The 27,833-nt window shown below is 44.3% G+C and overlaps 1 protein-coding gene and 1 pseudogene across 2 annotated transcripts in view; one reads left to right on the forward strand and one right to left on the reverse strand.

The window, feature by feature from the left end:
- Window positions 1-27,833, reverse strand: part of ZFYVE1 (zinc finger FYVE-type containing 1) — a 57,177-nt gene that overhangs the window by 13,360 nt on the left and 15,984 nt on the right. For both annotated transcript variants that reach the window (XM_036097772.2, XM_078053873.1), the window contains exons 3-4: window positions 16,133-16,637; window positions 11,219-11,433 (exon numbers count right to left, since the gene is read on the reverse strand). In XM_036097772.2, the coding sequence (XP_035953665.1) occupies window positions 11,219-11,433; window positions 16,133-16,637 (720 nt within the window). The remainder of the gene's footprint in view (window positions 1-11,218; window positions 11,434-16,132; window positions 16,638-27,833) is intronic.
- LOC118540767 (small ribosomal subunit protein eS26 pseudogene) lies at window positions 19,227-19,606 on the forward strand (annotated as a pseudogene).

A 27,833-nucleotide genomic window follows, 5' to 3' on the forward strand; every position in this document is an offset into this window, starting at 1 on the left:
AAGACCAATGGAACTTACAAATGAAGAGCACGTGGCATAAATTAAGAGCTCAGAAAACATTCACTGCCATTATTAACCATCATTTTTATTGCTTTTTTTTATGCTGATAATTTTCTTATTTTCTTCCTTAGATACCCTCCTACCTAACCCAGGTAATGCAAGGGATCTCTCTCCTTTCCATCCTTTCCATGATAGCTCACTGGTCTTCACAGCTGCTTGCATTTGCTGGTGAACATTTTACTTTATTATTTTAATAAGTTCTACACCCAACGTGGGGCTTGAACTCAGTGGGCGAATATTTAGCTGCAAAAAGATGCTTGCGTATCAGGGTGCCTGGGTGGCACAGTCAGTTAAGTGTCCTACTCTTGGTTTAGGCTCAGGGCATGATCTCAGGGTCATGAGATCAAGCCCCATGTGGGGCTCCACACTCAGCGCAGAGTCTGCTTAAGCTTCCCTCTCCCTCTCCCTCTGCCCCTCCCATCTGTGTGAACACACTCTCGCTCTCTCTCTAAAAATAAATAAATCTTGGGACACCTGGGTGGCTCAGTCAGTTAAGCGTCTGCCTTTGGCTCAGGTCATGATCCCAGAGTCCTGGGACTGAGTCCATCATCGGGCTCCCTGCTCAGTGCGGAGCCTGCTTCTCCCTCTGCCTGCCACTCCCCCTGCTTGTGTGCGTGCAAGCTCTCTCTCTCTCTCTGACAAATAAATAAATCTTTAAAAAAATAAAAGTAATTGCTTCTCGGCCTTTTGGCTAAGATCAAGTGTAAAAAAATAAAAATAGGGCACCTGGGTAGCTCAGATGGTTAAGCATCTGCCTTCGGCTCAGGTCATGATCCCAGGGTCCTGGGATCAAGTCCTGCGTCGGGCTCCCTGGTCAGTGGGGAGCCTGCTTCTCCCTCTGCCTCTGCCTCTCTCTCATGAATAAATAAATAAAATTTTAAAAAAATAAAAAAAATGGGCGCCTGGGTGGCTCAGTCGTTAAGCGTCTGCCTTCAGCCCAGGTCATGATCCCAGGACCCTGGGATCCCTGCTCAGCGGGAAGCCTGCTTCTCCCTCTCCCACTCCCCCTGCTTGTGTTCCCTCTCTCGCTGTGTCTTTCTCTGTCAAATAAATAAATAAAATCTTTAAAAAAATAAATAAAAATATTTTTTTAAAAAGATGCTTATGTATCTAATGGCGGAACAGAGGAAGGGAAAAAAAGAGATCACTAAGGAATGTAAAAGCTACTAAAGAGGTATAGGGGAAACCAAAAAAAGAATATTTTTAGCCCCAGGGTTTTTTCTTTTAAACAGGTAACTGGAAGGATAACCTAAGTACTAGTTGCCCTTAGGGAACATATCAAATTTGGCATGAGTTCACCAGCTGGGCTGAATTCAGGGGCGATGGCAATCCCCAGCAAATATACAACTGCAGCCGAGTAACCGTGACAGCACGAGGTTCTTTCTGTTCCAAGTGGCCTGGCTCACTTCTCTGAAGGTTCTCCAGAAAAATGGCAGCAAGGATCTCAAAGCTTGGCATGGAACAACCTGCAGGCTGATGTCCATGGGGCATGTGCCCACAGAACCTCCACTGTCACCTGCCCTAGACAAATTAACTGCTGGCTTATGCTGCCCAGGGCAGCCATAATCTCTTATGACATCAGAAAGAGAAGAACTCCCGGGCTAACCAGCCTCCTCACTCAGACCTGGTCACCCGACCTCTCACCCGCTGGGTAACACGATAAGCATCTCACCTCCCTCACAAGTCAATGAAGAGCTGGCACAGCTGGTAATGAATCAGACCCTGACAAGCTTCAGGAGGACTGACATCAATCAAGAGTAGGGGAATGTAACAGTAGAACTGTTTACAAAAAAATCCTGATGTTAGTGTGTTTTAGACACAAGGGTAAAGAGAAACTATCCTCCTCCTTCTATAGCCTGATTGTTCCTTTCCAGTGTAGATACTGCCACCTAATCCACATATTTGTCTTTCAAAAATTCCAAACCTCAGGGGCGCCTGGCTGGCTCAGTCAGTAAAGCATGGACTCTTGATCTCGGGGTATGGGTTCGAGCCCAATGTTAGGTGTAGAGATTACTTAAAAATAAAATCTTTAAGAAAAAAAAAATTCCAAACCTCACATCATTCCAGGTTTTCTTGGGCTCTCCTCCTCCTGAGGCCCCAAGCTGTTAGAGGAAGGCAGGGAGACCTCTCCTGAGAAAGCTAGGGAAAGCATTTGAGGCAACTCTAGAAAAGGTTGCCTGGAGACCAGATGATCTTGAACTTTAGTCACCTTGGCAACAGTATGGCCCTTTCTATTGAATCTGTAAGGTTTAGTCCCAGTCATCAGGGCTAGCAGGGAATTTTCTGATTCAAAATGGAGACTCTTACGTAATCACTGATGCCACCTCTCCCCACAAAATATAATAACTTATATAAATAGATACTTCCTGATGTGACAGAATTGGAAAGTCGGAGTTTCTACACTTAGAGATCAGAGGCTAAAAAAGGTATTATATAAAACCTATACAGGGCGCCTGGGTGGCTCAGTTGGTTAAGTGACTGCTTTCGGCTCAGGTCATGATCCTGGAGTCCCTGGATCGAGTCCCGCATCGGGCTCCCTGCTCAGCAGAGAGTCTGCTTCTCCCTCTTACCCTCCCCCCTCTCATGTGCTCTCTCTCTCATTCTCTCTCTCTCAAATAAATAAATAAAATCTTAAAAAAAAAAAACCTATACAAATTCAACTATAAAATGGTTCTCTCACGTATTCAGAACTATAAATACAGACAACAGTTAATTCAATATCAATTCCCTTATTCAATAGAAAACTAAGCAGCTATCTTTAAACAGATTTACTTGCTCAGTGAGGGGATACTCTACTGGTAGATGTCTGAGCTATTGCTCCCATGGAACCTGAGCAAAGCACTGAGTGGTCAAGAAGTGGGAAATAATCCTGCTAGAAAAGAGGGATTGGAGCCTGGACCACACCGTGGCCAACTGGCAGAAGAACGATCAGGTCAGCATGATACACCAGGAAACAACTGAGCAGGCCACTAGAGAAGAGGCCTGCAGACCTCTCTCTTGCACACATTCTGCAAACTCTTCCCTCCTCATCATCACATTTCCTATTCAATAATGAACATGAAAAGTAGCACTTGGGCTCCCTCTGAATCCAACAATGCTATATGAATCAGGTGGAACCTCATAAATAAGATACAGCTAATAACTTTTTTAACATATACTAATGGCATTAAGAATGTGGTATTTTTTTTTTAAGATTTTATTTATTTGAGAGAGAGAACAGAGGCAGAGGGAGAGGGAGAAGCAGGCTCCCCGCTGAGCAGGGAGCCCGATGTGGGGCTCGATCCCAGAACCCTGAGATCATTACCTGAGCGGAAAGCAGACACTCAACTGACTGAGCCCCAAGAATACGGTATGTTTTATGTACTACTATAGAAAGATGACCAAGATGCATAATAAAGTGAAAAAAAGCAAGTTGTAGAACAGTAGGAATCATATGATCCCATTTAGGGAGAAAAATATATACGTCACATACATATACTTATGTATGCACTTATGTAGGACTAAAAATTTCTAGAGGCATATACAAGTATTAACAATGGTTACGATGGGGGTGGGGAGGGACCTTAACTTGAACCTTACACACTTCTGTACTATTTGAATTGTTTATCATGAACACATATTGCTTTTAGAAATTAAAGAATGACTTTTTAAACATTAAAATAACCAAACAAATACAATTTATGGGAATATCCTTTCAAGAGGCAACTGGCAATATGTTTCGGGAACCTTTAAAGATGGCTGTACCCTCTGACCTTCTTAGAAGTAGAATAACTATTGAGAAGAAATATATAGCACTGGGTTAAAAGCATAGACTTGGTAGCCAGACTAGCTGGTTCAAATTCTCCACCACTTACTAAGTGAGTCATATTAGGCAAATTAATTAACTTCTCTGTGCCTCCACGTCTTTACCTCATCGAGCTGGCCCGAGCATGAAGTGAGTTTCACTCCATGTGCAGTGCAGAGCACAGTACATCGTGTACAGTAAGCACTCCAGCATCAGTCCAAAACAGTACTAGGAGCTGTAACTGATCCTAAGGAAATAGGCAAAATGTGGCCCATTCCTTTAAATACATGGAAACTGTAAGCAGGAAAAAATGAAAACCACTACTAAAACAAGGGCAAAATTAAATGTAAAAAATGATCCATCCATATAAAAAGCATACAGCTACTTTAAAGACATATTTTCATAAAATATTTAATGGTGCGGGGAAAAAATACTAGGCTTCAATGTTCCATGAGAAAAGCGAAGTATGTAACTGCACATACATACACTATGACCCCAATTCTCTCTTTAGTAGCAAGGGGCGCCTGGGTGGCTCCGTCGGTTAAGCGTCTGCCTTCGACTCAGGTCATGATCCCAGGGTCCTGGGATAGAGTCCCGCATCGGGCTCCCTGCTCAGTGGGGAGCCTGCTTCTCCCTCTCCCGCTCCCCCTGCTTATACGCTCGCTCTGTCAAATAAGTATATAAAATCTTTTTTAAAAATTAAAATACAAATAAAATTAAGTAGGAAGGATCACTTAACACCATTTATTTATCCATTTTTTACACACTTAGTTTGCATTATTTTGCCATTACAAAGAAAGCTGCTATTCACATCCTCATAAAGGTCTCCCTGTTTTCCGGTGGAAGAGTTTCTCTAAGGCAAATTCCTAGAAATGATATGGCTAGAATATATATTATGCATCTCTTCACCTACACTAGGTATTTCTGAATGGCATTTCAAAGTGGTTGTACTCAGTTGAACTTCAACTGGCAGTCTGTAAGAGTTTACATCGCTTCACATCCTTTTTAAAATTTTATTGCCAGACTTTATCAGTGTCTGCCTTCCTAATGTTGTGGTTTTCATTTGCATTTCTTTGATTACTAGAGAGTTGAGATTTCTTCATTTGTGCATCACAGTTTTGATCACCTCTTAGGTGATTTGTCTCTCCATTTTCCCAAAAGCTTATATACTTTTTCCTGACCATATTCCTGTATATTTTATCTAAAATAAAGAGAAAATCATATTGAAAAAAAAAATTACATTTATCATATTAGAACATAGCCCTGGCCTTCACAAAGTGTTTTTACTCAGTGAGTTAGTGAGGAATTGGACAAGGCTAAAAATACCAGAAAGAAAGAAAAAACTGGGAGAAGCTGGAAGCCAAACAAATTAGTCTGACATTGATAATTTATCTGTTTATGCCCATCCCCACTCTTCTGTTCCAAAAAGAATTCAAGGTTCCTTGTAGAAATAAATACAACGTAAAGCCAAATAAAATCAATGAAGAAAAGACAGCCATTCTATTATACATTGCTATGAACTATGAAAACTTCAGTTAGTGTGTCTTAACAGCTATAAAAACTCTAGTGGGTCAATTTGCCTAATGCAGACCTTACAAGTAGCTTTCTATAGAACGATAATCGGAAAATTAACAAACTTCTAATTTAAAGAAGAGATTAAAAGCAAAACAACAACCAAAAAAGACAAATCAAATTTTTCAAGGATTTCAGTAAGTTGCAAGCACCCCACAATTCCCTGGGGAGAGCCAAAAACACGTGAGTTTTGAAACCAATAACTCCTTCCCACGGAGAGAAGCAGCAGGTCCCACATCCCAGTCTATGCCCCAGAGAATAGAACTAAATATAGGGTCCAGGTGAAACTCTTCGGACACCAGTTACCACGAATCATTACAACTCCAGCTGACCAGGCTCAGTGTATTTACAGAAAACTTCATGACTCATACCACCTCATACGCATAGTGTAACTATTTTTCTCAAAATTGCCTAACAAACTGGCCTGGAGTAGGACATCCAAGTCCCCTGAGGGTAAAATCCCTGAGCATTAATTACTGCTTACAGCACTCAGTGTCCCTGACAGTCTAATTTAAACATTAAGCTGCGTTAGCTTAGAGAAAACCTAAGGCACTCTAGAACCCAGCCATTGGCCTCATCATTAAAATTTCTACTGATCAGGGCGCCTGGGTGGCTCAGTTGGTTAAACGACTGCCTTCGGCTCAGGTCATGATCCATGGAGTCCCTGGATTGAGTCCCGCATCGGGCTCCCTGCTCGGCAGGGAGTCTGCTTCTCCCTCTGACCCTCCCCCCTCTCATGTGCTCTCTCTCATTCTCTCTCTCTCAAATAAATAAATAAAATCTTTAAAAAAAATAAAAAAAAAATAAAAAAATAAAATTTCTACTGATCAGACTCACAGCCCTTTGTATACCACAGTATGGCCTAAGCCTCTCTTGAGGATGTTTGCAATACCTGAGTGTAATCCTCCACTGTGACTACCCTTAAGCCATTTCACGGACATTCACCAGTACATCTAAGTAGACCTTAACCTCAAATCTAATTAGAAGTATCTATTTCAGGAATTATTCAAATACAATCATTTTTCACAGTTTTTTCCTTAATATTCTCCACACTATTTAACACGTACTGAACATTTACTATATACCACGTACTTTGTTTCTTCAAGTGTGCTGTTCTATTTGATCCTCAGCTCAACTTCATCAGGAACATTCTTTTATTATTCCTATTTTACAGATGAGGAAAACGGTTTGAAGAAGTACTAGGAGGACAAAGGTTATTGTCCATCTTGTTCTCCACTGTACTTCTAGCACCTCAGACTCTACCTGGCACATGGATGCACTCTTTTATTTGTTGAATGAATAAACCAACGAACAAATGAAGTAAGTTGCCAAGACCAAGCCGCTGGTAAGTAGAACTGGGATTCCAACACAAGTCTGTCTGACTCCAGAACCCAAGCTTTTAACCATTGTCTTTAGTCCGCTGAGGCTGCTAAAACAAAATACCACAGACTGGATAGCTTCTAAACAACAGAAATGTATTTCTCACAAATCTGGAAGCTGGAAGCCCAAGATCTGGATGCCAGCAAGGTCAGGTTCTGGTGAGGACCTGCCTCCCTGGTTTGCAGATGGGGCCTCTCTACTGTATCCGGCTTGGTGGACGGGGCAACGGAGCTCTCTGGCGCTTCTTTCCAAGGGCATTAATCTCATTCGTGAGGGCTCCATCCTCATGACCCAATCACCTCCCAAAGGCCCACCGATATCATCACTTTGGGCATTAGGGTTTCAACATAAGAATTTTGGGAGGACACAAACATCTGGCCTAAAGCAACCACAATGCAAAAACCACAAACTTTGCTTAAAGGGTAACTTTTCATTTTGAGGGGCGCCTGGGTGGCTCAATTAGTTAAGCATCTGCCTTTGGCTCGGGTCATGGTCCCAGGGTCCTGGGATCAAGCCCCACATCGGGTCCCTGCTCAGTGAGAAGCCTGCTTCTCCCTCTCCCTCTGCTGCTCCCCCTGCCTGTGCTCTCTCTCTCTCTCTCTAATAAATAAAATCTTAAAAAAAAAAAAAAACTTTTCCTTTTGATATAATTTCAAACTTGTAGAAGAGTTGCAAGAATGGTACAACGAACTCTGATCTGCAATTTACCCAGATTCACAAACTGTCTACATTGTATCCCACTACAAACCTTTTAAAAACTCAATGGACTGAGCAAATCCGTGTATGCCCAAAGTCTGTTCTGTGTACACCAGAGCCTGCCTCATCTTTCTTCTATCCCTTCCTTCCTATCCCTCCCAGCCCCAGTCTCTATCCCCTAGTCCTCAGGGCATCCTCATATCCCTAGCTCCAATTCTGTCAACATTTTCCAGCCTCTCTCCAGATCCCACCCACCCAGCACTGCCCCAAAGGCCCTGCTCCCTTCCTGCTCCTCTGTCCTAAGCCTGCAGACATGGTAACACAGAGCTGTGCGTGAAGCAAACTGCAAAAAGGAAGCTGTATTCACAGGGATCCCTTTGATGAATTCATTATAAAAATGCTAAAGTAAATATGTACATAGTAAAGATCAGAGACTGTTGAAGTAAAATCCCTGAAATACTAAAAATAGGCAAAACAGAAAAAAAAGACACCAAATAAGCAAAAGTACTTAAATAGGATTCCATGTCCAATTATATGAAATGACAGAAATGCGATATTCACCGTGTGTATGAATATATTTATATATATATGCACATATATGTTTATATTCACACACACACACTTTTGACACAATCTACTTCAAGAAAATATAACCCAAAAAAATAATTCCAAATACAGAAAGAACTTTTATGATATTTAGTTGTGTTTTTTTTTTTTTTTAAGATTTTATTTATTTATTTGACAGAGAGAGAGAGACAGCGAGGGCACACAAGCAGGGGGGAGTGGGAGAGGGAGAAGCAGACTTTCCGCCGAGCAGGGAGCCCAATGCGGGGCTCGATCCCAGGACCCTGGGATCATGACCTGAGCCAAAGGCAGACACTTAACGACTGAGCCACCCAGGCGCCCCACGGTATTATTTTTAATAGAGAAATTTTACTTATAATCTCTTATCCAACAACTGTTATTTTGGTATGTTGAGACAAAGAAATATTGTGCAGTTATCAAAACTATTTATAAAAACCATATAATAATACAGTAAAATGTTGGGGTCCCTGGGTGGCTCAGTCAGTTAAGTGTCCAACGCTTGGTTTCAGCTCGGATCATGATCTCAGGGTCGTGAGACAAGAGTGCTGCACTGGGTGCGGAGCCTGCTGAAGATTCCCTCTCTCCCTCTCCCTCTCTCTCCCTCTGCCCCTCCCCCGCTCACTCTCACGCTAAAAACATAATACAGTAAAATGTTTATGAAGTTTCACGGGGAAAGAATTACAAGTTTACATCTATAATGTGATAACAAGCTATATATATATATTTTTTTTTTAACACCCAGAACACGCACTATGAGAGCACACATTAAAATGCTGACCATGGCTATCCCCAGGTGGAGGGATTGTAGTTGGTTCTTGTTTCCATTGCCATAACTCCGCTACAGTATCCAACGTTTTCTACGCTTAACACGTATTCCTAACATAAGCCAGGGGATATGGATTTAGACAAACACAATATAAACGGATCACTAACAAACTGTCCTAAACTTAGAATTCTTATTCCCACAATGATATCAACAACTTTGACATTCCTTTTGGGAAGTCTTTTCCCAGCTTTTACTAGGCCCAGGGAATGCTTTGATCAATGCACTGTGATAAGACATCAAGATTTCACTGAGACTACCTAGTCAATTCTAAAATGGCAATTTTCAATAATGGAAAATACTTTTTAAGGCATACTTTCCGATTATCCCATTCTCTGCCCCACCACCACCACTACCAGTTTTAGTGATTTCTTGCCTGTTGATGCCATAATGATGTAGGAATGGTAGAGTAGCCATACTGCTACGGGAGTGAAGTGGTCCTACCTAGCACAGTGATCCCACCTACCCAGATACTTGTGAGGCCTAAGATGCTATCTGATAAAGAAGGAGCAACAGTTTAACCCTTGAGGGCCCCAGACACGTTATACAGCATCTGCTGTGGTTGGTGGGCTTGCAGCTCACCCACATGGCAGGGTCTCTGTTACAAAGACGTAAGCACCAACCACCAGGGTGGGGAAACAAGGGGCGCCTGGGTGGCTCAGTCATTAGGCGTCTGCCTTTGGCTCGGGTCATGGTCCCAGGGTCCTGGGATCGAGCCCCGCATTGGGCTCCCTGCTCGGCGGGAAGCCTGCTTCTCCCTCTCCCATTCCCCCACTTGTGTTCCTGCTCTCGCTAACTCCGTCAAATAAATTAAAAAAAAAAAAAAGCTTTAAAAAAAAAAAGGATGGGAAACAAATCCTTGGAAGAGCAGGGTGCTTTATAAACAGGATTTTACTGTATTATCAAAACAATACATTGACAGTACTGCTGAGATACACAAGAAAAACAATTTGCCTGATTGAAAAGGACAAAGATACAATGCTTAGAGATGTCTCCCAAAAGATAGGCCTCACATCACTGGTGTATACAAGATGAATTTTAGGGGCATGGCACAGGACTGTAGGTGATACAGTGAATAGCAGCAAGTTCCACAGAAGAAATTACTCCTGTTTAAATTCATTTTCAAAATTTCAGATTCTGTTAAAGAGAAAGTCTCAGGTAACAGCATTATCTTTATTTATCAACTCCTGAACACTTGCTAATCCCCCTTTTAAATAAAGAAAAAAACAAGCCCCAGTCTCAGAACCTTCCATGAACAACAGTCCCTAGAAAAGAAATAATATGTTGTTATATTTGTTGAGAGGCAGGAGATTCTTCCTGGTTTTAAGGAGCTCTAGAGTAAACTAGCCGGAGCTGCTACTTAGTTAGTAACTGTGTGTAACAAATTACCTCCCTGTGCCTCAGTTTCCTCATCTGCAAAATGAGGATGGGTAACAATACTTAACACATGAAACTGGTGTAAGGATTTTTTTTTTTTGTAAGATTTTATTTCTAGGGGCGCCTGTGTGGCTCAGTCATTGAGCGTCTGCCTTCGGCTCAGGTTGGGATCGAGCCCCGCGTCGGGCTTCCTGCTCAGCGGGAAGCCTGCTTCTCCCTCTGCCACTCCCCCTGCTTGTGTTCCCTCTCTCGCTATGTCTCTCTCTGTCAAATAAATTTAAAAAAAAAAAATTTTTTTTTTTAAGTAATTTCTACACCCAATATGGAGCTTGAACCTACAACCCCGAGATCAACAGTTGCATGCTCTACCGACTGAGCCAATCAAGCCCCAAACTGGTGGTGTAAGGAGGATTAAATGAACTAATTCATACAGAGTCCCCTGAACATTGGTATATAATAAACAGCAATTTTTGTTATCGTGTGTCTGTGTTTGTTTTTTGTCTTGGGAAATTTCTACCTGTGGTCCTGGTTTTCCATTTATAGTGATAACAAAAAGTGGCCCTCTTGAATAAATTAATATAGATTAAAAAAAAAAAAGGTGAATTCTGTTCAGATAACTTAGCCTCAATACAAGGTCAACTCACCAGGGCGGGGCCATACCACAGGAAATGAATGCTGTTTCCTATTGTCTGAAAGCCTGGTTTTTCTCCAACATGGGGACCTGTCACTTTTTAACTTTAACCCAAGATCCCTCTGTGCTCATGCTCTTGGCAGATTGAGCTCTCACTCGGCAGGTGCAAACTCCACTTTTGTGCTTCCTTTCCCGACAACCTCACTTTCCAGCCCGTTTCCAATCCCCAGCACCAACAAAAGGGGAGCTGAGTGTTCTCACCACCCACTGGTACCCCAACAAGAAGCACTCAGGGCAGGAGCCAACTGACCTTCAGGGCTTTGAAGATGACCCCCGGGTGCCGGGGAGAACGGGTGGTGTTATTCTCTAGCTGCTGCTCCAAAGCTCGCCGCAGCCCAGAAAAGTCGGTGGGAGGGTTGTAAGTCCTCGTTCCCTTGTAGTGAATGGAACTGAAGGCTTCAGGGAAGCGGCCCAGCTTCCGGAACCGGTCCTGGATGAGCTTTTCAGGCACCTCCGAGGGGTGATCTGGACAAGGAAACAGGTACGTAAACAACAACCTTTCTTTAAAAAAAAAGATCTGTCTTGCATTATAAAAGTAATATATAATCCGACTCTCTAAAGTACATAAACAGGCAGAACTAATCTACGCTGTTAGGATTCAGGTTACCGTTAACCAGAAGGCAGCATGAGCAGGGCTTCCCCATGAAGAGGGTGCTGGCATTTCATGTCATTTTCTGCTACTGACTTCACGGGTACAACCAGACTGTGAAATTCATCATATTAATACACTTGTGATAGGATGTGCACTCTCTGTATGTACATACATCAAGGGAAAGTCTTTTTTAATGTGCTCATTGTAAAAAAATCCAAACAGGTCAAAGCATGAAAGAAATAGATTTCCTCTGCCCCCTCCTACTTGCCAGAGGAGACTACAATTCAGTGTTTGTTTGCCCATTCAGACTTCTTTTTCCTACACACGTACCAACACATACATGCAACTTGCTTGTATCAATGACATACTGTAAGTACCTATTCTTTTCATGATACTCTGAAAAGTTCCTTATTTTTTTTAATAGCTACATAGTCCTCCATCCTATGGACATATTTAACCAGTCACCTACAAATGAACATTTAAAACAAATGGCTACTTTGAACATGCTGGTCTTATGCTGGTGAAGCTATAGACAAACTGCCAATGTAGCTGAGGGTAGTTTCACCAATATTTATCCAGAAATTTGTGGAGTAGTATTACAAATGAATTCAATAAATATCCTGGAGATAAATGTTAGAAGGACTTTTTAATTTCCTTTAATATTTTAATAACAACAACAAAATCACTCCAATTAATACTGGAGATACGGCCTTACTCATTTAAAAGTACAGTCATCAAAAAGAAGTAGCCAAATTCTGTCGTTCATCCCTAAATCCATCTCTCCCTGAATTTTTCCTGTGGCAATGACTTTGGGTCCCAGGGTATCCCAGGGTCAACCATCAAGGAGTGACTCCTCCCAAAGCCACCCAGGTACCGGCTTGGCCCCCTCCCCCCAACCCAACATCACCTCACAGATTGTCTCTGGACATAGAATCTCTGCTCCCAAATGATTATGGGAGCTGGGTTCTCCTCATTTGTAAAACAGAGAATTCATTTGCCTTCTAACTCCCACCTAGAATCCTCAGTCCAGAAAAGGAACAGGATCAAATAAAATCAGAAAATGGGACGCCCAGATGGCTCAGTCAGTTGAATGTCTGACTCTTGATTTCAGCTCAGGTCATGATCTCAGGATCATGAGATCAAGCACCAAGCCCCACCGATGGGCGTGGAGCCTGCTTAAGATGCTCTCTCTTCCTCTCCCTCTGCCCCTCCCCACTGTTCACTCACTCTCTCTAAAAAAGAAATCAAAATAGAATAAAATAAAATCAGAAAGTATGAGATAAAAAAACTCTATCAATTTGCCCACAATTCTGGCACCTCTCCTTTACCCTGCGTAAACTCTGGCTGCCTTGGTTCCATCTCCAAATTTCAAGAAGCAGCAACAGTATTCCTTAGAGAGAGCTCTGGATTTAGGAATTAGGAAACCTTATTTTGAACCCCAGTTTTGCAACTTACTAGCTGGAAAACTCTTGGTTACATAACTCAAGCTCTCTGAGTTCAGCTTCATCTGTAAAATGGGGCTGCTATTGAGTGGGCCGAATAACAAGAACACAGTAAGTTAGCATTTATTTTTTTAAAAACCACCTAACATGGTACGGTACTAAGCAAAAAAAAAAAGTTATTTGTGAAGGGCTGGTTATTTCAAAATCCTGAACTAGAAATTAAACCTTCCCCTTACGAAGGTTGTAAAAAGCCAAAGTGGCATAAAAATGCGGATCACGGGGTGGGGGGGGTCGGCGCCTGGGTGGCTCAGTCGGTTAAGCATCTGCCTTTGGCTCAGGTCATGATCCCAGGGTCTTGAGATCGAATCCCACATCGGGTTCCATGCTCAGCAAGAAATCTGCTTCTCCCTCTCCCTCTGCCCCTCCACCTGCTTATGCTCTAGCGCGCATGAGCTCTCTCAAATAAATAAAATCTTTAAAAAAAAAAAAAGAAATGTGGATCACAGGAAGCATCCTCAAGTCAGTATTTCCAACCTTCTCTCCTTACCTCAGATCACCTGATAAGAAGCATCTGCTGGAACGTTTAGATTTCTCATTCTCCCGCTAGACTCAGGTCCTTCTGATTCTAACTCTTTAATATAGCCCCAGTCTGTCCATTTCCCTCCTGTGCCACTGCCCAGGCTCGGCCCCTATCACTTCTCATCTAGCACCATGGTAATGTCCTGGCTGGTCTCCCTGCCTCCAGCCATGCCTCTATAGTTCATCCTGCAACAGGCTGCCGTGCGATCTTTAGAAAATACAGATCCGATCGTGTAACTCCCTGCTTAAAATCCTTCAGGGGCTCCTGTCCTATTTGAGAACTGAGTCAAGGCAGCCCATGCTCTGACCCCCAAGTAACTCCACCATTCCCTCCCATACAATCTGTGCTTCAGACACAGTGAGAACCTCTTCATTTATTCATCCAACAATGCTGAGCGTCAAGCACTCATCCAGGCTCTTTAGGCACAGCAGTGAATAAGACAGGCAAGGTTCCTGCCTTCATGGAGTTTCTGTTGTAATGGGAGAGAAACAAAAACAAGTAAGCAAACACACAGGAGGATCTCAAATAGTGACAAGGGTCCTGATGCAAAGGAACAGAGCGATGCAGTAAGCGTGCAAACTCGGGGGCAGGAAGGACCACTCTACAGGGGCTGGTGAGCCAAGGCTCCAAGGGGGTGGTTGCTGAGCTGAATCTGAAGTACGGCCTGCGGAGGGAACAGTGCTCCAGGCTGACAGAGCAGCATATGCAAAGGTGGAAACACAGAAAGGCTGGTGTGGCTACCGGATGGAGCATACACAGAGGTGGTGTGTGCACGCCCGTGCGCGGTGGGGGCACGTGGGGCAGTGGGAGGGGAGGAAGGGGATAACCAGAGGAGTTCAGAGAACAGACAGGACTCAGAGTAAGGACACCGTCATGAGTTTGTAGGGAAAGCCACTGACAGCTTGTAAGCAGGAGTACGGCACGATATAAAGCATAAATAAAGCTTGGGAAAGAGCATCTGGCTGCTGCGTGGAGCACACAAGGAGGGGCTAGAGGGGGCTCAGGAGGCTCTGGCAGAACTACCTGCACGAACCCTGCGGGTTCCGGGACACAAGCTGCCCCTTCAAGCCACCAGGGGTTTGCACGTTCCAGAGCATCCTTCCTCTCCTGCCCTAGCAAGCCACATGTCTAGGTTCAAGCCCCACCTCCACTCCCCTTTCCCAGACCCCCTCAGGAGGTGTAACGTGTCCCTCTTCCGCACTCCCACAGCTCCAGGACCCACATCTGCTACAGAAGAGAACACGTGTGGGCTCCCCAACTGGACAGGGAGCTATTCAAGGGTGAGAACTGCTTTTCTCAGCTCTGTGCCCCAGTGCTCAGCACATGGCATTGTGTCACTTGAGAAATCTGGCTGACTGGGCGCCCGCGTGGCTCAGTCAGTTAAGTGTCTTGCCTTCGGCTCAGGTCATGATCCCAGGGTCCTGGGATCAAGCCCCACGTCAGGTTCCCTGCTTAGCAGGCGGTCTGCTTCTCCCTCTCCCTCTGCTCCCCCCTCTGCTCATGCTCTCTCTCACTCACTCTCTCAAATAAATAAAATCTAAAAAAAAAAAAAAAAAGAAACTTTGTTAACTGATGGGACGCCTGGGTGGCTCAGTCAGTTAAGCATCCGACTCTTGATTTTGGCTCAGGTCATGACCTCAGGGTTGTGAGATCGAGGCCCGTGCGGGGCTCCTCACTGGGTGTGGCACCTGCTTCAGATTCTCTCTCTCTCCCTCTGTCCCTCCCACCACTCTCTTAAAAAAAAAAGAAAGAAACTACGTTGACTGAATGAACAGGTAACTGGTATAAGTGAGTGAGGGGCTAACACTGTCCCCACCTGTGTCCGATTACTGTTGCTGCACTGCTCCCTCATCCTCAGGTCATGATTTTGCTTCCTACTTCTCTAAGGAAACAACCAGTAAGACAAGTCCCACACACATACCACATCTACCAGTTACCTGCAACCGTGTCCGTATACTCTGCCTTCCCTCCTGTGCTAACAGAGGGATTGTCCATGCTTCTAAGGCCAACCCACACACATGGGCCTCACTCCAACTGTTCTGCTCGCTTCCATCTGCATTGTTCCCTTCCTAGTAAAGCATTTGCACCAGTACACAAATATCTACAATACCTCCCAGCTTCAATTTAAAGGAGGGAAAACCCCTTGAAATCCCACATCAGCCTCTAGCTATCATTTCATTTGTCTGCTTCCCTTTATAATAGAACTCTTTGAAAGAGTGGAATATATACACAACCTTAATTCTCCTCCTCCTATTCTCTCTTTAACCTATCCTGATCAGGCTTTCACACCCATCATCCCTGGGAAACAGGTCTTATCCGGATCACCAAGGCTCTCTCTACTGCCTAAGCCAATCGGTAATCCTCAACCCTCATCCTGACTGGATTCTGACACTGTTGCTCACTCCACCCTTCTTCAAACACTCCCTTAGGTCTTGCCCAGGCAGAAATTTTGCTGGGCAATCGCCCTCCACCAAGTTACTACAGAAGCCCAATGGCTACCTCCTTGTACCCAGAAAGGTCAATCTGTGACGCAGTCCTCTGTCTACTTACCAGAGCCCAGCAGCTGAGTGTGCACAGTCTCATGGAAAATGATAACAGCAGGGCCCAGGGTGGACAAGGGGACATCCAGGCCACAGCGGGCAGTGGTAGCCTTGAGCTCCTTGGTGAAGTGCTTCAAATAAGCTTCTGAGGCGTCCCCAAGAAACTTGAAGAGGTCATTATGCAGCCGGTCTGCATGAGTTCGATAGATGACGAGGTCTGAGATGGCCAGGACCTTAAGCAGCAGTCGTGTTCTCTGGCTGAGATTCACCGTCGCCCCCAAGAGCCCTTCTGTGTCTATCACTGCTACTTTGTGGACTGGGTCATATGCCGCCCACACCCCCACAGTGCAGGACTCCTGGGCAGGGGAAGTTTTAAAAACTTCACGGCCATAAAAGAAAGTGTGGTTGAGAGTATGAGACTTTCCATCACCAGTATTTCCAAAAATGGAAACCACCTTCAAATGCTGATCAGGTTTACAGTCCAATTTCCTAATAAAGTCCTCTTCATTCGTTACCTTCAGGAAAAAAAAAAGAAAGAAAGAAATATAAACCGCATAATAGTTAGAAAACTTGCAAGAACAACAACTGCTTCCCAAGGTCAAGGTCCTTGATTGAATGGTCAAGGTGGCAAAGAAAAGAAGCTCCATGGGGCGCCTGGGTGGCTCAGTTGGTTAAGCGACTGCCTTCGGCTCGGGTCATGATCCCAGGGTCCTGGGATCGAGCCCCGCATCGGGCTCCCTGCTCGGCCTCTCCCTCTCCCGCTCCCCCTGCTTGTGTTCCCTCTCATGCTGTGTGTGTCTCTCTCTCTGTGAATTAAATAAATAAATAAAATCTTTGAAAAAGAAGAAAAGAAAAGAAGCTCCAGGATGATAGGCTCCCACCCAGCCTAACTCCCAGCAAACAGCTAAGAGGAACTTTCAAAGATTTAGGCAGTACAATTTAGTGCTCATGAAAGAGCTACAACTATAAAACTCTTAGAAGATGACATACGAGTGGAGTACCTGAGTGGCTCAGTCAGTTAAGCATCTGCTTTCGGCTCAGGTCGTGATCCCAGGGTCCTGGGATCGAGCCCTGCGTTGGGCTCCCTGCTCAGCAAGAAGCCTGCTTCTCCCTCTCTCACTCCCCCTGCTTGTGTTCCCTCTCTAGCTATCTCTCTCTCTGTCAAATTAATAAATAAAATCTTAAAAAAAAAAAAAGAATTCCTTTAACTCAAGAAAAAAAAACTTATTAAATATTAAGCCAAAAATTTGAATAGACATTTTCCCAAAGATTTACAAATGGCCAATAAGCACACGAAAAAACACTCACCACCACCAGGCATTAAGGAAATGTGAATTAAAACCACAATGAAGTCTCACTTCGCATCCACTAGAACGGCTATGATCAAAAAGATAGTAACAACAACAACAAAAATCTTCACATAGCTATTGGGGGCACCAACCAGCACCACTGGTTGGCTCAGTCGGTGAAGCACGCGACTCTTGATCTCAGGGTTGTGGGTTGGAGCCCTGAACTGGATGTGGAGATTACTTAAATAAGCTTTAAAAAAATTAAATAAATAGGGGCCTCTGGGTAGTTCAGTCAGTTAAGCATCTGCCTTTGGCTCAGGTCATCCCTGAGACTGAGCCCTGCGTGGGGCTCCCTGCTCAGTGGGGAGTCTGCTTCTCCCTCCCCCTCTGCCGCTCCCCCCACCCCTCATGCTCGTGCTCCTGCTCACACGTGAGCTCTCTGTCTCTAATAAATAAAATAAAATCTTTAGGGCGCCTGGGTGGCTCAGCTGGTTAAGCGTCTGCCTTCGGCTCGCGTCATGATCCCGGAGTCCTGGGATCGAGTCCCGCCGTCGGGCTCCTCGCTCAGCAGGGAGTCTGCTTCTCCCTCTGCCCTTCACCCTGCTCTTGCTCACTCTCTCTCTCAAATAAATAAAATCTTTAAAATAAAATAAAATCTTTAAAAATAAATAAATAATTAAAAATTAAAAATTAAAAAAAAAGATTAACAAGTGTTAATGAGAGTATGGAGAAACTGCAACGCTCATGCCCTGCTGAGAATGTAAAACGGCAAAGCCACTCTGGAAAACAGTATGGCAGTTTCTCAAAAAGTTAGAGAGTTATTGTATATCTCAGTAATTCCACTCCCAGGTATGTATCCAAGAGAACTGAAAACATGTCCACACAAAACGTGAACACAAATGTTCATGGCAGCAATATCCATGATAGCCAAAAGGTGGAAACACCCACATGTCCATCAAATGATGAATGGATAAACAAAATGTGGTGTATGCATACAGTGGAGTATTATTCAACCATAAAAAAGCAATGAAGTACTGATGCATGTTACAACATGGATGAACCTTGAAAACATCATGCTAAGTGAAAAGAGCCAGACACAAAATACTACATATTCTAGGATCCCATTTATATGAAATATCCATGACAGGCAGATTCACAGTGACAAAGTATATTAGGAGTTGCCAATGGCTGGGGGAAGGAGGGACTACGGAGTGACTGCTAATGGGTAGAGGGTTTCTATTTGGGTTGATAAAAATGTCCTGGAATTAGTGCTAAGGGCTGCACAACTTTAGAATATACTAAAAACACCGAATTATCCACTCTCAAAGGGAGAAATAGGGGCGCCTGGGTGGCTCAGTCGTTAAGCGTCTGCCTTTGGCTCGGGTCATGATCCCAGGGTCCTGGGTTCGAGCCCCACATCGGGCTCCCTGCTCAGCAGGAAGCCTGCTTCTCCCTCTCCCACTCCCCCTACTTGTGTTCCCTCTTTCGCTGTGTCTCTCTGTCAGATAAATAAATAAAATCTTTAAAAAAAAAAAGGGGTGAAACATATGGTATATGAATTACATCTCAATGAAGCTGTTATTAAAAGGGGGGGGCACCCGGGTGGCTCAGTCAGTTAAGCGTCCAACTCGATCTGGGCTCAGGTCATGATCTCAGGGTCTTGAGATCGAGCCGGGCATCAGGCTCTGCACTCAGCATGGAGTCTGGTTGAGATTTTCTCCCTCGGCCTCTGCCCCTCCCCGGCTTGCGTGCATTCTCTCTCAGAATAAATAAAATCTTTAAAAAAAATGGCTCTCTTGGGCTCTCACTTCTAAGATGACCAAGAAGAAAAGGAATAATGGTCATGCCAAAAAGGGCCACGGCCACGTGCAGCCTATTTGCCGCACCAACTGCGCCTGTTGCACACCCAAGGACAAGGCCATTAAGAAGTTCGGTATTTGGAACATAGTAGAGGCCACCGCCATCAGGGACATTTCCAAAGCAAGTGTCTTCGATGCCTATGGGCTTCCCAAGCTGTATGTGAAACATACATCCACAGCAAGATAGTCAGGAATCGCTCTCGTGAAGCATCGTAGGACCAAACATCCCCACCCCAATTTAGACCTGCAGATAGATGCTGCCCTACGACCTCCACTAAAGCCCATGTAAGGAGCTAAGTCCTTAAGGACTGAAGAAAAACTGTTCTCCGGAAAAAAAATAAAATGGAGGTTATACTAAAAAATGTATTGGTCAAACTTCATCCATCCGTAATTCCTGTTTACAGTTAAAGAATGCTGTAATTCTTTAAAACGTCAGGCCAGGAGGGAAGAGACCTGGTGCCAGTGAGATCCCAGACTAGACCCCCAGAAAGATGCTCAGGGCCCCGAACCTCAGAATACAGAACCTCAGAGCCAAAGCTCCTAATCCAAACAGGCAATGTTCTACTCCAGCAAGGAGTGATGAACTTTTACACCTAGTATCCTCCAGCCACAAGAGAAAACATACCTTCCTGATTCTCAAGAGTCTGCTGGTTGGATAATGAGCAGTTAGGGAAATGTAGACAGACCATGGGTATGATAATACCCTCATTTCCCATAACCTCATCAAGATAGTAGACTACTCATATCCTATTAATAATATCACTATTGTTGCATTATTAATGCATTAATGTTAATGACAATGCTAATAATTTACCCAATGCCCACTACAATGACAGTGCCTTTGCTAGATCCACGAGGGCAGAACCATGTCTATCCAATCTTTTCATCCCAAGCATCTGGGACACAACCTGAACGTAGGAAAAGCTCAATATCTAGTTATTGAATGAATAAATGAATGAATGTCGTGCATGTTGCTAGGTACCGTAAACACTGTTCTCCACCCTCTATCCTCCATAGGGCCTCACACACAGCAGCATTCGATAAACCCGGTGATGGGCTCACTGTCCCAGACAACTGAGAGGAACAAGAAGTTACACAGAACAGCCCATGTGGGGCTGGTGTCACTCACTGGTCCCAAACAGCTAGGCTAGCCGCAAGAGAAAGAGAACAAAAGCGCCCTAAAGCTCTACTGGCAAGGAGTTTGATGAGGTCGCTGCTCTCGGGGCTACGTAAGAGCGGGCGCCTGGAAAGGGGGCACATGGGGGCCTTTTGGTACACAATTAACTGTCTCAGGATCCCTATGAAGTACCCACCAGGCGATGCACGGAACATATATCAAGAAACAACTCATTTGGGAGGCGCCTGGGTGGCTGAGTCGTTAAGCGTCTGCCTTCGGCTCAGGTCATGATCCCAGGGTCCTGGGATTGAGCCCCGCATGGGGCTCCCTGCTCAGCAGAAGCCTGCTTCTCCCTCTCCCTCCCCCCGTGCTTGTGTTCCTGCTCTCGCTATCTCTGTCAAATAAATAAAATCTTTAAAAAAGAAAAAAAGAGGGCACCTGGGTGGCTCAGTCGGTTGGGCGACTGCCTTCGGCTCAGGTCATGATCCTGGAGTCCCGGGATCGAGTCCCGCATCGGGCTCCCTGCTTGGCGGGGAGTCTGCTTCTCCCTCTGACCCTCCTCCCTCTCATGCTCTCTGTCTCTCATTCTCTCTCTCTCTCAAATAAATAAATAAAATCTTAAAGAAAAAAAAAATATTTAAAAAAGAAAAAAAGAAAAAGAAACAACTCATATGGGATGAAAATAAAACACTCCCTGTCAGCACGCGGGGGGTTTTATTTTGGCACCCAGTGTCCTGGGGCAGGTTAAACATACCTGCTCACGTGTCACGCATACGCCACCGAATCTGACGAGCCTTGGATAACCATTTAACCTGCGCAACCTGCACTGACTGTATTGGTTTTCACATGTAAAATAAGGGCAGAGCCACTGCTGCCTCCCCTGACTGGGTGGTGATGGCTAGTCCAGTAAAGAGAGAAACGGAGAAAATGCCTGCTGAACTGGCGCTGTACTTCCTTTTTCCTTCTTCTGCCTTCCACATTATTTTGCTCTCTGTTACACTACTCAGCTCACCCTAATCTGTGGGCCTTTTCCCGAGCCAGAAAGGAGAGAGCAGCCTAGGCAGTAGCAAGACTGATGGGGGGGGGGGGTAGGTAAAGAAAAGACAAGAAGATTCCCTTTGATGAGGAAAGGAAGGAGCCAGAAGGGAACAAGGCTCCGGCTCTACTGGTTCTGCCAGTTTGCAATCAATGACCCCACTCTGCTCCACTCCCGCGCCCAGCTCTACATGTCTGAAATGCTTCTCGGGAAGGCTGCCCTCGCCAACTCCCACCTTCTGCTCTCCCTGAGCTCACTAGGCCATCTCTTGGACGTCAGACAAGTCAGAAACACCCAAATTCCACTCCTGGCTTTGCCCCTGCTGGCCTGGGAGAAGCGACTTCACTACTGACGCGTCAGGGCAATGAGACAGTAAGAGTCCGCAACCCTTCGGGATCCTGAGAGGCTAAAGGAGATAAAGCAGGTAAAGGGCACAGCGCACTGCCCGGTGCATGGTAAGCACTCACTAAATAGGACCCATTCTTATTGAAGACCAGCCCATTGCAAACGCATCCGGGGGCACCACAGTAGCGGCCGGGCTGGCACCCGCTTGTGGCCCAGAAGTTGCTCATGCAGGGACTAAATCAGCCATGTGCTAAGATCTAAACTGATTCCGGGGCGCCTGGGTGGCTCAGTCGTTAAGCGTCTGCCTTCAGCTCAGGTCATGGTCCCAGGGTCCTGGGATCGAGCCCCGCATCGGGCTCCCTGCTCCGCGGGAAGCCTGCTTCTCCCTCTCCCACTCCCCCTGCTTGTGTTCCCTCTCTCACTGTCTCTCCCTCTGTCAAATAAATAAAATCTTTAAAAAAAAAAAATCTAAACTGATTCCACCTGAAAATGAAAGAACTCGCTGAGTGGCTCTGATAACTCCTTTCCTCTCCCCCTCATCAAAACAACATGGTATTGGGCGCCTGGGTGGCTCAGTTGGTTAAGCGACTGCCTTCGGCTCAGGTCATGATCCTGGAGCCCCGGGATCGAGTCCCACGTTGGGCTCCCTGCTCAGTGGGGAGTCTGCTTCTCCCTCTCCCGCTCTCGTGCTCTCTCTCTCTCTTTCTCTCTCTCAAATAAATAAAATCTTTGAAAAAAAAAGAAAAAAAATGGTATTAATACCGGCTTTACAGCTGACTCTTAGTAAAGTGACCGACTAACACCCACAGTTTTTAAGAAACCAAACAGTACACCTCTCTATCTCACCCACAAAGCTTTTTCCCTTTGCATAGGGTTCCAAGCAGAGTTTCTAAAATGAAATATTAACAGTACTCAGTCATCTCCATTGTTCCAACTTAGAATTCAGAGCACTTTATGGTAGTGAAAAGGGTCCAGCAGTCAACCTCTGACCCAAGCAAGCAATGGGAATGATGACAATCTCCAACAAGAAATTCCTTCTTAGCCCTTAGAGAATCATTCCAGAAAGAATAACCACATAAGCTTTGTTCTGAGGGAAAACCCAGCTTTGTTCTCTGCAAAGGGAAAAGCAAGACATGAGGAAGGAACTGAAGTAAAGAGCCTCAAAAGGAGGAAAGTTCAACAAAGTACAGAGACCACGGAAGCGAAATCCCAAAGGCACCCAAAAACACTACAGAGGAAAGTAGCTCAGCACTGAGGTCCTTTCAGTTCTGGCCTCTAGAGACAAAAAGGATCTAATCTGTGTCAACTAAAATCATACAGTCCTTTAAGTTTTTATGAAGATGTTCCCTGTGGATGAGGGCAAAAACCAGCTCCTTCCCCAAAGTCACAGAAGGAGCTAATTAAAGCTTGGTTGCTCAGCTAAGAGAAGCTTGGTTTCTCCTACCAACCCATCACAACCCAATGCTTATATAGATCCCACCTCTGAACCAAAGATTATTTTATACCTCCCCACCAAGATTCTAAAACTAGCCTAGTTCAATAGTTATTGCCAAAGGGAACTTCCTAGTAATTACTTTTACATGTTGGTCTCTGATTTATCTTACTTTCATCTATTTTTACCTGGGTTCAGAGGAAGAGACAGAACCCAAAGAAACCAAACCAAATTCTCACTCTCACCAGAACTGGGACCACTATCCCAAAAGGAAACTAGAACTTGACTGCTTCTTTTATTTTATTTTTTTCTTTTTTGCGTATTTTAATCAACAGACACATACTGAGCTTCCTCTAGTGTCTGGCACTGACCTGATGATGTTAGACCAAGACAGTTATAGAACTTAGGTAACATTTTCCTTCTCCTGGGAAGGTAAAGAAGTGGAAGGTGAGAGAACTCTTCCTAGAAAAATCCAGAGCTGAGGCGCCTGGGTGGCTCAGTCAGTTCAGTGTCCAACTCTTGATTTTGGCTCAGGTTATGATCTCAGGGTCGTGAGATTGAGCCTCATGTCAGGCTCTGTGCTGGAAAAAGAACTTATTTAAGATTCTCTCTCTCCCTCTCCTTCTCCCCCCCATTCTCTCTCTCCCTCTCTGATTAAAAAAAAAAAAAAAAACAGGGGTACCTGGGTGGCTCAGTTGGTTAACTGTCTGCCTTCGGCTCAGGTCATGACCCTGGAGTCTTGGGATCGAGCCCGGTGTCAGGCTCCCTGCTCAGCAGAGAGTCTGCTTCTCCCTCTGCCTCTGCCTCTGCCTCTGCCCCTGCCTCTGCCCCTGCTCATGCACGCTCTCTCGCTCTCTTTCTCCAATAAATAAATAAAATCTTAAAAAAAAAAATCCAGGGGCGCCTGGGTGGCTCAGATGGTTAAGCGTCTGCCTTCAGCTCAGGTCATGATCCCAGGATCCTAGGATCGAGCCCCGCATCGGGATTCCTGCTCCGTGGGGAGCCTGCTTCTCCCTCTCCTTCTACTGCTCCCCCTGCTTGTGCTCTCTCACTCTGTCAAATAAATAAATAAAATCTTCAAAAAAAAAAAAAAAAATCCAGAGCCATTTTCATCATGTTGAAAAAAACTCCAGGCAATGATTTAAACTCCATGGTCTAATTTTCAGACAAGATTTTACTAAAACAATGTCAAACAGATCATTAGCCAGTCTACTTTTACAACCCAAACGGTAAGGTGGTTCCATTCCAATAGCAAAACCCTGTCAGAAAGTTCTAGTAAACCTGTTTCTCCAACCCAGCAAGTCCAGAAAATTTCCTTTCATTCTATCCTAAAAGGAGTGTGTAACTTTGTGTTTATCCATGTATGTGTCCACAGAATTTCATACAAAAACACAATTGTTTCTCAATCAAATGTTTTCTTAAGACCACTGAAGTCATGAGATTAGCTTCACAAACACACTGAGCACATTTGGTAAGGGCAAAGATCACTTTCTTCCACTCCAGTGTCCCCAAAGTGTTCCATTACTTGAGAGGTCAGGAATTCTCCCTTGTCTTAGAACCCCCAGCGGTGCTTCTGACACAGAGCCTCTCAGACCCCGCCTGCAGCTCCCCTCCTACTCCAGCAAGAAAGAGTGTCTGTATGTAGAAATGATCCACAAACTGAATTCTTTAAGGAGAGTCATTTTTAGCTCCATGATCAGTTTCTTTGATCTCACCCAATTCACCCTGTCCAGCTATCCTTTTGTATCTGAACAAAAAGCTTTCCAAAGCAAAGCTGAAATCTGAGGACAGACTGGAAATACCGAGTCATCCTCAAGACCCACATCATTCCAAGAGACTCTTCCAAAGAACTTCCAGATGGGAGACACAGCCCCCTCTTAAGTGACATGGCATACCCATATATGGCCAGCTATAAAAGACAGCAATAAAAGCACCAGGCCAGGAAGAAGACAAGAGAGCTAGGTTCGGGTCCACCTCTACCTGGATCAGACCATGGGCAATTCACTCAACCCTTCTCCTGCTCAAAGTCTCCGTTCCCCACCCACCATCTCTTTTAACATTTTCCGTTCTTCCTGGTTCTGAGCTTCCCAACTACAACATAACTCCGTGCTGGCCAGGGTCTGTTCTGTGTTTTCACCGCTGCAGCCCCAGCCCAGGGACTGACACATAACAGGAAATCAATATATATATATTTGTAAAATAAATGAATGAATATCTAAATGCCATATTCCCTCTGGGGAAGGGAACAGTATAGTTTTACCGTGAAGGGTTCAACCAACCTGCCTCAATACCACTCGCTGATTTTTAGAATAACCTTAAAGAAGTCCTTTAACTTTCCTGAGCCTCAGTTTTCTCACCTGTAAAATGGGGATAACACAATCTACTTCTGAGGATTGCTGTGAGGATTAAACGAGATCACTGCACGTGGGGCCCTGGGCACGGTGCGATCAGGCAGTAAATGCTAGAAGACCTGGCTGACATCATGGCTGTAGCTACACTGTTTGCCTCTAGGCCAGAGTCACCACCGCCACCACAGAATTTCATTCCATTATCCCAAGTAAAAACCCTTCTGAGGGAAGGGTTCCAGTGCGCTCTCATTAAAGAGTTAGAGATACTGGAACAAGATGCTCACTCAATACTTACTATTCCCTCCCTCAAAAGGATGTATCTTTTCAATTAAACAAAAAGCAGTTATGAGATCGCGTAATACATATATCATGCATAAGAAGGCATTCAGTCTTCGGAAGAATGATGTGACGTGATTCCAAGAATTATTACTATACCACAGATTCACTAAAAATGCTCTTCTCATACTTTATCTCAAAGATCTTAACAGATGACACAGCCTTACAAGGAGATCTTTGGTGTCTGAGGCAGAGACTGAGCAGGGCCTGCGTTCTGTGCGGAATGCGACAGCGGAGCCCTGGTGAAGTAAGAACATTGCTAGAACTATTTAAAGTCAATAATAGGAAGAATTAATACCTATTTTTCTGAAGCTGTTTCAAAAAACAGAAATGGAAGGAAAACTTCCAAACTCTTTCTATGAGGCCAGCATTACCTTGATCCCAAAACCAGACGAAGACCCCACCAAAAAGGAGAATTACAGACCAATACCCCTGATGAACATGGATGCAAAAATTCCCACCAAGATACTAGCCAACAGGATCCAACAGTACATTAAAAGGATTATTCACCACGACCAAGTGGGATTTATTCCTGGGCTGCAAGGGTGGTTCAACATCCACAAAACAATCAATGTGATACACTACATTAATAAAAGAAAGGACAAGAACCATATGATCCTCTCAATAGATGCAGAAAAAGCATTTGACAAAGTACAGCATCCTTTCTTGATTAAAACTCTTCACAGTGAAGAGATAGAGGGAACATACCTCAATATCATAAAAGCCATATACGAAAAGCCCACAGCAAGTATCATGCTCAGTGGGGAAAAACTGAGAGCTTTTCCCTTAAGGTCAGGAACATGACAGGGATGTCCACTCTCACCACTATTGTTCAACATAGTACTAGAAGTCCTAGCCTCAGCAATCACACAACAAAAAGAAATAAAAGGCATCCGAATCAGCAAAGAAGTCAAACTCCCACTCTTCGCAGATGACGTGATACTCTGTGTGGAAAACCCAAGACTCCACCCCAAAATTGCTAGAACTCATACAGGAATTCAGCAAAGTGGCAAGATATAAAATAAATGCACAGAAATCTGTTGCATTTCTATACACTAACAATGAGACAGAAGAAAGAGAAATTAAGGAGTGATCCCATTTACAATTGTACCAAAAACCATTAAGATACCTAAGAATAAACCCAACCAAAGAGCAAAGGATCTGTACTCAGAAAACTATAGAACACCCATGAAAGAAATTGAGGAAGACACAAAGAAATGGATAAGTGTTCCATGCTCATGGATTGGAAGAACAAATATTGTTAAAATGTCTATGCTACCTGGAGCAATCTATACGTTCAATGCAATCCGTATCAAAATACCATCAACTTTTTTCAGAGCTGGAACAAATAATCCTAAAATCCGTATGGAACCAGAAAAGACCCCAAATAGCCAAAGGAATGTTGAAAAAGAAAACCAAAGCTGGTGGCATCACAATTCCGGACTTCAAGCTCTATTACAAAGCTGTCATCACCAAGACAGTATGGTACTGGCACAAAAACAGACACATAGATGAATGCAACAGAATAGAGAACGCAAAAATGGACCCTCAACCCTACGGTCAACTAATCTTCAACAAAGCAGGAAAGAATAACCAATGGAAAAAACACAGTCTCTTCAAATGGTGTTGGACAGCCAAATACAGAAGAATGAAACTGGACCATTTCCTTACACCATACACAAAAGTAAATTCAAAATGGATGAAAGACCTAAATGTGAGACAGGAATCCATCAAAATCCTAGAGGAGAACACAGGCAGCAACCTCTACGACCTCACCCACAGCAACTTCTTACTAGACACATCGCCAAAGGCAAGGGAAGCAAGGGCAAAAATGAACTATTGCGACTTCATCTAGATAAAAAGCTTTTGCACAGCAAAGGAAACAGTTAACAAAACCAAGGACAGAATGGGAGAAGATATTTGCAAATGTATTATCAGATAAAGGGCTA

This window comes from Halichoerus grypus, chromosome 8 (assembly GCF_964656455.1).
Source record: "Halichoerus grypus chromosome 8, mHalGry1.hap1.1, whole genome shotgun sequence".
Classification (NCBI taxonomy): Eukaryota; Metazoa; Chordata; class Mammalia; order Carnivora; family Phocidae; genus Halichoerus; species Halichoerus grypus.